The sequence below is a fragment of the Onychomys torridus genome, chromosome X (genome assembly GCF_903995425.1).
Source record: "Onychomys torridus chromosome X, mOncTor1.1, whole genome shotgun sequence".
NCBI classification, from domain to species: Eukaryota; Metazoa; Chordata; class Mammalia; order Rodentia; family Cricetidae; genus Onychomys; species Onychomys torridus.
This window is the reverse complement of record NC_050466.1, coordinates 70457773-70472397: the sequence shown is the minus strand read 5'-3', so window position 1 is coordinate 70472397 and position 14625 is coordinate 70457773. Positions and strand designations below refer to the sequence as shown.

Genomic DNA, 14625 nt, shown 5'->3' with positions numbered 1-14625 from the left:
ATGGATGGGTCAACTTGTTGAATACTAGTTGTCACATGCTATACATACTCCCATGGCTTCTGGTAAAGCCGTTGTTGCCAGCAGATCTCAGCAATGTATTTTTGGTGTATGTGTATGTACATATTTATTTAGCTTCACATTTTTGCATGTGGAGACCAGAGATCAACCTTCAGTAACTTTTTCTGTTTTTCTCTACCTTATGTTTTCAAATAGTGTTTCTATGTGAACCTGAAGCTCATTGATTCAGCTGGGCTGGCCATTTAGTAAGCTCCAGGTATCCTCCTGCCTCTGCAAGGTATATCAAGAAAGGTATAACATACAAAACACACACTACTATATCAGCTTTGTGAGTGTGTAATGTCGAACTAACCTTAGGTTTTTGTGCTTGAGAGACCAGCAGCACTTACTGACTGGGACATCGTTTAAGACCTCATTTGTCATCTCTTTTTGGGATAACACTTAAACTTTTTTTTTGCAGCTTTGGTATAAAAAAAATGAAGAATTGCTAATCATGCTTAAACTTTTTTAAATCTCATGGTAGTGTCCATTAGTATTTTTTGTTTGTTTGTTTTTTGTTTGTTTGTTGGAGCTGAGGACTGAACCCAGGGCCTTGTGCTTGCTAGGCAAGAGCTCTACCACTGAGCTAAATCCCCAACCCGTCCATTAGCATTTTTAATCTGAAGCATAAAATTTTCAGGTTCCTTTACTCTCTGTAGACTTCAGGGGCCTCTAACATCAAAAGGTCAAGCAGCCGGACATCTCCACCAAAGATGAACAACAATCATGAAAAGCTGAAGTATGATGGCAAAAAAAAATCGTTAAAAATTTTTTTTAGAAAAACTGAGTGATGTACTAACACTTTATTTCAACATAGTATTTATAAGCTCATTTTCAACTTCTGAACATTTCTCATATCTTGAAATTTTAATGTATATGAGCTAAGAAATGATTCCAAGGATAGAGGCTCTTTATATGAAGACTGATGATCTGAGTTCAATCCCCAAGACACACATGCTGGATAAAGAGCACTAACTCCTGACTTCCACATACATTCTGTGTCCATACCATTCACACAGAAGTACACAAAAATATTTAATGCAATAAAATGTAAATGTTAATATATGAAAGATATATAAATTTATTTGCCTCTGGCAATCATTTTTTATATTGTATTAGACATTTTCTCTTTTACAAATGTTATTATTGTGTGAGCATGTGTGTGTGTATGATGTGTAGGTATGAATGCAGGACCATTCATGCCAAGACCCACAAATGGATTTCAGAAGACAGTTTTGCACAGTTGGTTCTTTCCGTCTTAACTTGGGTTACAAGGATTAATTCATTTTGTTAGGCTTGCAGTGTAAGCTAAGCCATTTTACTGGTAAGATTTTTCTCCTTTTAAACTTATGTTAGTATTTTAAACATTATTTTTCTAGGTTATATTAAAAACTTACACATTTAAGTTAGATTTAAAACACATGTTTAAACTGTATCCTTAACATTTTGGGAAGTTTGTAAGATCTTTCAGTGTATCTAGTATTCTGTCTTGATGATATGCCTTGCTATGCATCCATTTTCATTTATTTTTAAGATAAATGGACATTCTTATAGAAATTTCTGGCTTTCCATTTTTGTAATCTCCCAAAGTCATACCTTTTCTTTGTTTTCTCTCTTCTTCCTACAGCTGTAATTTGTATTTAGTATTTGTAAATGGTTTAAAATTTTCAGTATTATTTTTCCCTTTTTCCCAACATTTGCTATTTTCCAATCTGGCAGATTAACTTAGTTTTATCTTCCGGAACTTTTATTGAGTTTTGATAGCATCAACATCCATAGCCATTTATTCTTATCATAGTGGTAACTCTTAAACATATAAATGATACATAGGACATGCAATTTAAGAGCCCAGAATTCTGTTGGAACAGTGGGTTTAAGATACAAATTTAGTGAGTGGTTAACAGCTTCGTACTAATTGAAAGCACAGAATATATATGTGAGGCCATTTCTATTCTGTCTTCTGACCTGTTGTTGAGTGTCATTGCATTCACTACTAGTAGAACAATGTCATACCTTACTCATCTTGAGGAAATAGACTTTTTAATATAATGAGCTTCAGTTAACACTTATTTGAAACCAGATGTCTCTTCTTAGATTCATTTTGTGTGCTTTTTAACTAAGACTGGTTGGTGAGTACAGATCCTAGATTTTATTTCTATACCAAAACCCATGATTCTTTCATTATAACTAGATGTGAATCCGCTTTGTAAAAACAATGATTGTTCTCTTCAAATTGTTTGAAAATAAGCATACACACATATATATGTTCAGTTTCTTGATATATATATATATATATATATATATATATATATATATATATATATAGAGAGAGAGAGAGAGAGAGAGGTGGGGGGACTTTTGTTGCTTAATCAGTATAGTATGACAAAGACAGACATCCATTAAAAACAAATGTGAAAAATAGAAACATCTGGAAAGTTTATTTCTAGACTATGTATATATTTTTTAAATACTTATTAACCAGTATAAGGTTCTGTTGAAAACCGTGGTTCTGATTCCTTAAAACTTGAATATCCAAATATTTGCCAAACACTAGCTTTTTTTAAAGGTCTACAAAAATGTCCTAATTTCTTGCTATCAAGAAAAATTTTATGTGGTAGTGGACTTTTGTTGCTTAATCAACATAGAAAGTATGACAAAGACAGACAGCCTTTAAAACCAATATGAAAAATCAGAAACATCTGAGAAGTTTTCTTTCTAGACTCAAACATTGTTAGAATTGGTACCACACCATATGAAATAATTAACCTTCCAGACACTAAGTTGTGAATGCTGATCATATTTGAAGCAAATGTTGTAAGTCAGAAGTCATATTGGATTAAAACACCACTTTTTCCCATCTAACTTCAGTTTGACAAAGCCAGGTTCATATAGTCCAAGTTGCATTTAATATCACATTCTGAGACACAATGTGTACAAATACTTGAACATATACATTTTAGTGTTCCATAACATTGTTAAGATCATTCAATTAATTTCCATAGATGACAGATGAATAAAACTTTATTATATCTTCATAGAGTAGCATTACTTTTAATTTGAATTGACATGTATTTTTGCATAATCAAGCCAGCCATTGTTTTTATAAATGTATGCAAATATTATGCATTAACATAGGTTTTAAGGGGGATACAATTTAGTTGATAATGAAAAAGTTCATGAAATTATCACTTAAAATTTACAAATATCAGTAAATTTACTACTTGTGATTTTCCTCCCAGGAAGATCGTTCAGACCCTTCCTTTATATAATCCTACGCATGAAACATTAGAATTGAAAATAAAGAACAGTAACCCTGAAAATTTTAAGGTGGAGCTTAACAGAAAAATACCAGTAAGTACATTCAGAAATCCATGAAATGGTTCACTGCAAAAGCATTTTCTAATTCTAATTTTAGGATTCTATTGCAATATTATCATTAGAGTCATTAATAATTTAAAATTTTAAAGTTTAAAAAGTGATATAATATTCTTTTTATACCTGCTCATAAATTGTAATTTATTATTAATCTCATTTTATTGTAACATTGAAATTATATATGCTAAATTAACTCAATACACTGGTTATATTTTATTTCTGACCATTGCATTAATCAGACTTTATAATAGTTTCTACATAATATGATTTTATCTTTAACAGTTATTATCTGCTAACAGAGCCCTGAGGACCAGTGTTTTTAACTCTTTGTAAGTTTCTGGTCTTGTCCCTACTTACATTTTCAGATTCTTAGACAGCTCTTGCTTATCCTCTGGTCATATCTCTGTTCCATTTTCTTACTTTGTGGTCATGAAGAATAATATGATTGAGTTGATGAACATAAATTATTTTTATCTTTTTACCTAAGTTACAAAACTAGATAAGAAGTTTTAACATAAATACCTATATTTCCAAACCATAGGACACCAATTCCTTGCAAACTGACACCATGTCCATATTCAAGTAAATTTCAAAATAATATTAAGACAGGCACTGAAGTATGGGTACATCTCTAGTCACAGCTACTCTAGGTTCTCAGGAGGCCAAGGCAAGAAGCTAGATAGACTGAGCTGAGAAGTGAGATTGTAGTCTAGGAAATAATTGAAACTATTTCAGGAAAAAATAGATAATTACAATGTTTTATTTTTATCAAAGAACCTCTCCTGGAGCTCTGCTAGCAGATACATTGAAATAAAAACTTTTACTCTTTATAGTTTAATGTCTGTTGAACAAATATACACTTTGATGTCTTTATACCTTAATATCTGTCTCTTGGCAGTGACTGGGTGTCAACAAGTGGTTCAGCAGGCTTGGAAGGGCAATTGTAACATAACACGAATTGAACTTCATGAGCCTCTGAAAAGAAGAGAACTCAAAGTGTATGGGTAGGGAAGTGAGGTTGGATCAGGGGAAATGAGTAGTGAATATATAAAAATACATTGTATGAAAGTCTCAAATAATTACTGAAAATTTTCTTAATAGACGCTAATGAAGGATGAACATAAAGTACTCATTATAAGAAAATTATGAATGAGTTAACAATACCCTGTATGAGAAGTTAAAATACATATACAATTATACTTATATATATATATAATAGATATAATTAATTCTTAATTTAACAGTCAAACAACAAATAAAATTAAAAATCACTGCTTACTATACTGAAAATTTATATGTACTACAAAATGTATTCAAATGTACATACTTGAATGTATCAACAACATGTAATTTTAAAGCATATAGACTTCATTGTGTAGTTTGCCTATACTTTAAACTCTTCATTAAAAGTAGATTATTCACATCATATATATCTTTACTTTTATAGAAGATGCTATTGTACTGTAATTTTGTTGTGTTGTGTTTGAAGTTCATTTGTCAAATACTTCAGTGTGAAATGGTTTTTTTTTCAAGCATTGTAACTCTATCTGCTATTTTGTATCCATTGATATTAAATATTGTAATATTTACAATATTGTAAATATTGTAATATGCCCAGTATAGTACTTTGATTATATGATATGATACTCAGATTTTCAATGCATTTTATGTAATTGTTCTCTCATTTTACTTTTTTTAGAGAGAAATCTGAAACTCATACTACAGACCACCAATTAGCTTCATAATATGTTTATAATAAGGAAGTGATAAAAAATATTATGAAAAGAAATTGACTTACACTGATGTTTAAAAGAATTATGTTCATTTCTTTTGACATTGACAAAGTTGCAAGTTATGTTCCTATGGTTATTTAGCCTGTACCATATGATTTTCAAAAGCTATGGGTTCCTAAATAAAGTACATATTTATATAATTTGGAAGTTTAAATAAACTCTTAAGATCAATCTTGAAATCTTAATACACAGTGAGTAAGTCTTGCGTAGTCATTGTCTGGAGAAAGAATAAGGCCTGAGAACTACCATACCTAATAGTGTTCATTACATCTCCTATAATCAGTATTCATGGAGTGGGTATACCAAAGCAGATAGTGTGTGCAACTCCTCACATTTATTATATAAAGGTTAGCTTTTCATAGACCTAGCACTCAAAATTTTCACCTCAACAAAAATATTGAATCTTGTTTTTCTTGTGTTTCTTTCTGAATTCTTACAGTTGGTCCTCTTACCTCACTCTACTATAGAGATATCTGTTTACTTTCATCCATCAGGACTTGGGAGAAATGGTCATGAAACTTGTATTAACTTCTATTGTACTCAGGTATGATCAATATGTTGTCAGGTGAAGTAGAATCTACATAGATAAGTGCAGTCCATGCAGTTAATAACTTCTGCAAGTAAAACATTTTCTTTGCAAATCATTTCTAAGTGTTTTAAAATATAACAATATAGACTACTGATCTGTAAACAACTAAATAAGATATGCTGTAGTCTTTAAGCCTAGAAACTGAGCAATAAGTTCTTTTTCAAGGTAAAATAAAGTAAAATATAAAAATACTTATCTTAAACATTTCCTAAATCAGTTGAGCACTGGTCTTTATCTCAATCTCTCTGAGAACCCTCTCTCTACCTGCTGAAAAATCTCCATTTCTAAATGGTTAAATATGAACCTATAATTCATCTCTTCAACTACTAAGTCAAGACCTCCTAACCTTTCCAATGTTTCTCTTTAACGTTTGAGCCTTTTTTGCCCTCTTTTTTCATCTCCAAATGATTCATATCTTTCTATTTAATTCATCAAGTTGACATCATTTGCAAGTAAAATCAATTCATAAAATTTTAATTGAATGAACTTTTGTATGAACAGTACATATTTTATGTGCCCATGCATATAAAGAACACCCTTTAAAAGAAGCTTTAGAATTTATTTTTGAAACCTAAATATTTGAAATAACTCTTTATCTTTATGGAAAATTTTATATAGATTTATATCCATTTCTGGATTTGTGATTGATTATATCTATCTGAACTGACATGCACAACTCAGTAGCTAAATAATCTAAAATGAGCTAAGGGCAGTACTAGTCAGATAAATTTTAACTATTTCCAAAATGTAGCCTGAACTCACAGAAATGGCTGTGGTTTGTTATCTCTCATTTGCTTCAGGTTTACATTCATATGAACACCTTGTGTCCTAAAAATCTAACTTGCAGTCTAATTGGCAGAATCCCAAGATTCTAATACCAGCCTTAAATATCTTGAATTCATTATGCTCTAAGAGAAGTTCCAAAGCCACATCACAGAATAAGGACAACCATTGTAAACAGAAAATATGATAATTAAACTTTTCTTTGGCCTTTGTTATAAATTCTATTTCTCAGATTTCAAATGTTTTATATTTGTTTGCCAATAGTGTTCCTCATTTATTTTATCCCTATACAATTAAATAACTCATTTTCTCTAAAATACAGAGTTGTTTAAAACTCAGGATGCATCTTTCCTTACAGGCTACCTATTTAGGGAGAAGGTTGAGGGGAAAATTATCTTAAATATTTATTTACTACTTAATGCACGGGGTTTTTTTAAATAGAATTTTTTATTTAATAGTTTTTAAAATTCATTTTGCATACCAACCACAGATGCCCCTCTCATCCCTCCTCCCACTTCCTCCCTTAGCTTTCTCCCCTTCCTCCCCCCGACCCTGACACCACCATACCCTCCTCTGAAAAGGTAAAGCCTCACTTGGGGAGTCAGCAAAGTCTGATATATACAGTTGAGGCAGGACCAAGTTCACCCCCCACCCTCCAACCCCTCCACCCCTGCATGAAGGCTGAGCAAGATGTCCCGCCATACATAATGGGCTCCTAAAAGCCAGCTCATGTACAAGGGATAGATCCTAATCCCACTGCCAGAAGTCACTCATGATCTTTGAAGCTCTTGCCCATATAATCCTTCTTTCTTCTCTTTGACTGGATTCCCGCAGCTCGTCCTGGTAGTGCACAAGGTTTTGTTTTTAATTCCCCTCCCCAAAACAAGTATCTATTTTAAACTATGCTAAGAAACTATCAGCTATTTGTGTTCATTAAAGACAAGATATGATTTGTTATACAAACTCTCCTACTCATACCACTTGACGAAATAAGAAATATTACCTTCTTTGGAGGGACTAAATCCAGATTTTCTTTATAAGTCAATCATATAAAGTTAGCTTTACATAAGGACATAAAAAAGGAGATGGAACTTAGATTGCACCTGTAGAATATGTGAGTAACAGTAATAAAATCATTTTAGGATACAGATAAAATTGGAGATAGCAAGTGCAAGGCCTGCTTAGGCTACATAGTGAGACTGTGTCTCATAAATCTGGTTAAAGATGTAGATCAGGAGCAGTGTACTTTCCCAGCATGCATGTGGCCCTAAATATCATCCCTAGCATCTCCAAAATAAGAGAGATAAAAAACATTAAGAGAAAACATGAAAAAAATATTTTTAAAAATACAATATACAGATATAACTTGCATCAAGAGACAATGTTTTATACATTTCCTGTTAGCACTTATTCTATCTAGAAGTAACCTCAAATCAATTTTTTGTTTGAATTTTAATCTTGAAAACATTAATGTAGCTTATGAGATTAATAAGTAGCATACTTATTTATTTTTTTTCTCAGTGACCTCTTTTTATTTGGAATATCAGCAATGAACACAAAGATTTTCTCCCCTATTTTCTTCCTTTTATTGAAAGTTGATTTTTTTCTTCACATAGTATATATTCTGATTACGGTTTCCCCTCCTTCTATTCTTCCATGTACTTCCTTCCCTTCCATCTGGATCTGCCTCTTTCTGTCTCTCATTGCAAAACAAACATATTTCTAAGGGATAATAAAAAGTTAAAATAAAATCAGATAAAACTAACACATGAGAATAGGACAGAATATACAGACAGACAGGAAAGAGCTTAAGGAATACATATATATATTTCTCATTTTAAAAAATCTCTAACAAGAAATTTACTGTTAGGCATGAAGCCCACCTACAACAGTAGTTTGTTTCCCAAGTGACGCTCCCTTGGATGAAACTAATTTTTTTTTATTTTATTTTTTATTTTTTTGAGCTAAATCCCCAACCATTGGTGGCGCACACCTTTAATCCCAGCACTGGGGAGGCAGAGGCAGGTGGATCTCTGTGAGTTCGAGGCCAGCATGGTCTCCAAAGTGAGTTCCAGGAAAGGCGCAAAGGTACACAGAGAAACCCTGTGTCAAAAACTAAAAAAAAGGAATCCCTGTTGGGCTGGAGAGATGGCTTAGCCGTTAAAGGATAGGCTCACAACCAAAACTAATTTTTTATTTGCAAGTTTGTATCAATTGGAGATAGCTTCTAGCTTGGGAATGGGGGTTTGTGTTTACTTCTTTCAGCTCCAGGACCTCATCTAGTACAGACCTATGTAGGCCGTGTTCATGTTGCCTCAGGCTCTCCTGAGTCCAAATGTGCACCTATTCACCTATTCTGTTGATTTATTCTTGCTGTCCTCCATCCTATAACCTTTTTGGCTTCTCCTTGTCAGAATTCCCTGAACTCTGATGGGAGGGATTTGTGGAGACATCCCATTTAGGTCTGTGTCTTCCAAGGTCTCTTACTCTTTACTTATTGTCTGACCGTGGCTCTCTGTATTTGTTTCCACCTTCTGCAGGAGGAAGCTTCTCTGACAATGGCTGAGCAAGGCACTGATCTATAAGTATAGCAGAATGTCATTAGGAGTCACTTTATTTCTACTTTTCTGTTTGTTTGTTTGTTTAGAACAGTAGTACATTTTACAGGTAGGGCACCATTGTAGATCAACGAGTTTGTGGTTAGGTTGGTGTTGACATTTTTCTTTTGGTATCTTTAAAAGTACCTTACTGTAGCAAAAACTTTAGCACATAGGGATGAAGGCTCCATGTAGGCAACAGCTCAACTTCTCCATATTCAGTGAGTTATATAGGAGTTGTCTTTCCATCAGTTTGTGGGGAGCAACATATAGTCTTGGCAACATCCTGGTATTGGAAAATGTATTTGGTGACAAAAAATGGCCAGCTGGGGCTTTGTCTCTATAATTACTTGGGAATTTCATTTATATTGCCTTCATATATGTATATATTTTAGGAAGCTTCTACTTCATTAGGTCTCATGGTATTCCTCCACTGCCCATTAATTTTAGCCATCTCTCCCCCCCATACCATCCATCTTCCCCTCCTTATCTCCTACTCTGTACTTTATCCCCCCATTCCATTACCCCCATCCATCCATAACTATCTATCCATTCTATTTACTTTTCCGAAAGCAACATATCTGTCCCCTTCATCCCTCCACCCCTGGTCCCTTACTCTATACTTAAACACTGTGTATATACAGATTGTTGCTTGGTTATCATAGACTTAACAGCTAATATCCATGTGTAAGTGAATACATATTCTCTCTCTCTCTCTCTCTCTCTCTCTCTCTCTCTCTCTCACACACACACACACACACACACACACACACACACACACGCAAATTTATGATATTTATCTTTTATCTTTTGGGGTCTTTATTACCTCACTCGGGAAGATTTTCTATAGTTCCATCCGTCTACCTGAAGATTTGACAATGTTATTTGACAGCTGAGTAATACTCCATTTTGTAAATGTATCAGATTTTCTTCATTCATGTCTTGAGGGATATTCTAGCTCATTTCTAATTTCTGGCTGTTATGAATAAAGCTGCAATGAAGATGGTTGAGCAAATGTCTCTGATAAGATGCGACATTCTCTGGGCATGTGCCCAAGAGTGGTGTAGCTGAATCTTAATCCATATTCACTCCAACATGAGCTGTCATTTGTATAACTGATCTTAGTCATTCTGATGGGTGTAAGAAGAAACTTCAAAGTAGTTTTGATTTGCATTTTCCTGATGACTAAGGATGTTGAATGTCTCCAAGTGTTTCTTGGCCATCTGAGTTTCTTCTTTTGAGAATTCTATTTAGATCTGTACCCCATTTTTAATTGAGTTATTTGTTTTCCTAATATCTACTTTTTAAAGTGCTTTATATATTTAGATATTACCCTATATTACATGTAAAATCATTGGTAAAATATTTTCTATTTCTGTAGGCTTCCACATGGCCCAAATGATGAGGTCCTTTGCCATGCAAAAGCTTTTAAGTTTCCTGAGGTCCCATTTATTAATTGTTGATCTTAGTGCCTGCACTAGCGGTGTTCTTTTCAAAAAGTGTTTTCTGTGCCTATGAGTTCAAAGCTATCCCCCACCTTCACTTCTGGCTAAACCTGAATCTGGTTTTATGTTGAGGTTTTTGATCCATTTGGAACTGAGTTTTGTTCAAAGTGAAAGGTATGGATCTATTTATATTCTACATGCAGCAATCTAGTTTGAAGGATGCTATCATTTCTGGTGTGTATTTCTGGCTTCATTATTAGAAATTACCTGTTAATATGTGTGTGGATTTATCTGTGGATCTTTGATTTGATTCCATTGATTAACTTGCCTGTTTTTGTGCCAATGTCATGCCGTTTCTATTGCTATATACAATTTGATGTCAGCATGATTGTTTTAGCTAGCCTGTGTATTTTGTGTTTCCATATGAAGCTGAGAATTTTCCTGTCAAAATCTGTGAAGAAATTTGTTGGAATTGTTGGGGATTGCATTGAATCTATAGATTGCTTTTGGCAGGATGGTGATTTATACTATGTTAATATACATGATATATGAGCATGGCCAAACTTTCAATCTTTTGATATCTTCAACTTCTTTCTTCAGTGTCAGTGTCATAAAGTTTTATCATACAAGCCTATCCTTGATGTTATGGCGTATTTATTGTATGAAATAGAATTATTGATCCTGTTTTCCCATCCATTTTGTTAGTCTGTATATTTTTATTGGAGAATTGAAACCATTGTTGTTGAGAGATATCAGTGACCAGAATTTGTTTATTTCTGTTTTATTGTTGTTATTGTTGTTTTGTGTGTTTCTACTCTTTTGATTTGCTGGTGTCTGATTATTTACTCTTTTGTGATTTCCTGTGCGTGGTTAGCCAACTTGGAGTGGAGTTATCCTTCTAGTGCCTTCTGTAGCATTAGATTTGTACATGTATATTTATTAAATTTGGTTTCATCATACAGTGTCTCATTTTCTCCATCCATTCTGATTGAAAATTTTGCTATGTGTAGTGGTCTGGGCTGACACCTGTGGTCAATTTAGAGTCTGCAGCACATCTGTCCGGGCCCTTCTGGCTTTTAGAGTCACCATTGAAAAGTCAAATTTTATTCTTGTAGATAGGCCCTAATATATTGTTTGTTTTATTCCCTTTCAGCTTTTAATATTCTTTCTTTGTTCGGGACATTTAGTGTTTTGATTATTATATGCTGAGGGAAATTTCCTTTCTGGTGTTCTTTATGCTTCTTGTACTTTGATAGGCATCTCCTTTTTTTAGGATAGGGAGATTTTCTTCTATGATTTTGTTGAAAATATTTTCTGTGCTTTTGAACTGAGTTTCTTCTTCCTCTGTTCTTATTATCCATAAATTTTTGTCCTTTCATGGTGCCCCAGATTTCCTGGGTGTATTGCATCTGGAACTTTTTTTTTAACATTTTCTTTGAGTTATGCTTGTCTTCTATCATATCTTCAATTGGAAGATTCTTTCTTCCATCTCTTGTCTGTTGGTGAAGCTTGCTTATGAGGTTCCTGTTCCTAATTTTTTTTTTTTTTTTGGTTTTTTGAGACAGGGCTTCTCTGTGTAGCTTTGCACCTTTCCTGAATCTTGCTCTGTAGACCAGGCTGGCCTCAAACTCACAAGATCCACCTGGCTCTGCCTCCCAAGTTCTGGGATTAAAGGCGTGCACCACCACTGCCCGGCCTGTTCCTAAATTTTTGATTTCCAGATTTTCCTGTTTTTTTATTGATTCTATTTCCAATTTCAAGTCTTAAAATGTTTTATTCATTTCCTTCCTCATTTTGCTTGTGTTTTCATAGATTTATTCATTGAATTATTCATTTCTTCTTTCATATCCATAAAGGCTATTTTAAAGTTTTTGTCATGTCATACAGCTATACTGCAGTCCTCATGTCCTGGGATTGCTGGACTCTAGTTAAGACATACTATTCTGTCTGTTAGGCATCTGGGTTTGGGAAGATTGTAATTCTAGTTGCCTGTATCTGTCTTGTCTTTGTTGGGTAGGTGTTTTATTCCTTGTTTTATGTTGCCCTCTCTGGTTCTTAGGAGGTCATGGTGTCTGTGTGTTACCTGGTGGGGAATTCATTTGTGATCTTGCTAATTTGGGCCACTGGTGGTTCCTGGTAAAATGTGGTTCAAGCAAGGCATTGTGTGTTGACACTTAGGAGTGGGAATGGACTTGAGGGTGACTGACAGTATCCATAGGAGGGATGAAGGCAGGGTGATCCACTAGGATCTGCTTAGTCCACTGGAAATTGGGGTAGGGCGTGAGGAGAGGCCACCACAAGTATTCCTCTGCAGAGCTTGGAATGAGACTGGGGGAATAGGTATGAAAGAGATGGGGGAGAGGTGAAGATCTGCAGTTAGGCTACCTGCTTCTCTAAGGCAGTGACCTGTGGGTTCCCAAGGAATGCCTGCTGAAGTTAGAGGTGGGATAAAGTGATTTTTTTTTAATGTTTCATTTTTTTAATTTAATGGTTTAATTTAATTTTACGTATCAGCCACAGATTCCCCTGTCCTCCCTCCTCCAGACCACTCCCACCCTTCCCACCCTCCATTCCCACCTCCTCCAGGGCAAGGACTCCCCTGGGGATTCAACTCAACCTGGTAGATTCAGTTGAGGCAGGTCCAGTCCCCTCCTCCCTTCGCCCAGGCTGAGCAAAGTGTCACTTCATAGGCCCCAGGCTCCAAACAGCCAGCTCATGCACTAAGGACAAGTCTGGGTCCCACTGCCTGGGGGCCTCCCAAACAATTCAAGCTAATCCACTATCTCACTTATGCAGAGGGCCTAATCCAGTTCCATGGTGGCTCCTCAGCTCTTGGTTCATAGTTCATGTGTTTCCACTAGTTTGGCTATTTGTCCCTGTGTTTTTTCCAATCGAGTTATAAAAGCTCCCAGGCTACACAGTTTCACAAAATGTGTCACAGATAAAAAGCAAGGCTGAAAGGCCAACAGGATGGTGGATACATTTCTGGGCATGGTGGACTCTAACTCCTGGTGGAGGGGTTCTCTTTCCTAGAGGGAGCGTGCCTATAGAAGCTCCTCAAGCAGGAGGAATGTCAATTGGTGGCCCATGGGTGGTCTCATACCAGGTAGAGGAGCCCTAATTTCTGGGTGTGGGGTTGTTCTGCCTACAGGCAGAGGTGGGGTTCCCCTTCCTAGTAGGTACTTGTTGGGCTCCAGCAATGTTGACAATGGCACGTGGAGTTACGACCTGCTGGAATGTACCTCCTACTCCTTTGACATGGCCCGCTAATCCATCAGGAGCTTGGGAAATAGGTTTGCCAGCTGGTACTCCTGCCATCTGCCCTCCCAACACCAGGACCACCTGCAGCACCACACCAGTTAGTGGCACATGAGCAATGCTAGCTTCTTTCAGAGATGACCCTCCACAGTCATGGATAGCAAGGTCTCCTCATATCACAAAACCAGACCCAAAACTCATTTATTCGTTCTCTGGCTGTTTCGCATTCTTTGGCTTGATCTTCCTGAATACCACAGTCACAGAGGATCAAATTCATATGCTTGTCAAAAACCTTAAAGGTACCAGTGAATCCAACTTGTATAAAGTTGACATAAACTAGCCAGCATAGGAATGGATTTATGTATCAGCCTCAAAAAGTGAAGTTACATTATTTTCAGGGCACAACTAGAAATATTGAGTGAACTCAGTTTGTCTCAGAATGGCAAATATTGCATTTTTCACTTATTTGTGGTTCCTAGGTTATATATCCATAAAATCTTATATGTACATATGACATGAAAGTACAATCCAAGCTATCTAGGGAAATAAAAAGGAACAGTGATGGGAAGGGGAGTAAGAAAGGTGATGGTAGCTGAGTATGCAGGGAAAAATGCTCAAAGTACATTATATATTTGTAAGAAAATGTCATTATGTGACTATACCATATTGAACACAATACATTGTATGAAACAAAAAAGTTTTATAAATCTTGAAAATCAAAAATATGT

General features: G+C 35.1%; 1 protein-coding gene and 1 pseudogene across 1 annotated transcript in view; one reads left to right on the top strand and one right to left on the bottom strand.

Moving 5' to 3' along the window:
- Positions 1–14625, top strand: part of Cfap47 (cilia and flagella associated protein 47) — a 236379-nt gene that overhangs the window by 167602 nt on the left and 54152 nt on the right. Inside the window, exons 55-56 of the mRNA XM_036173897.1 lie at positions 3297–3408; positions 5665–5769. Coding sequence (XP_036029790.1) covers positions 3297–3408; positions 5665–5769 — 217 coding nt within the window. The remainder of the gene's footprint in view (positions 1–3296; positions 3409–5664; positions 5770–14625) is intronic.
- Positions 13553–14578, bottom strand: LOC118573920 (annotated as a pseudogene).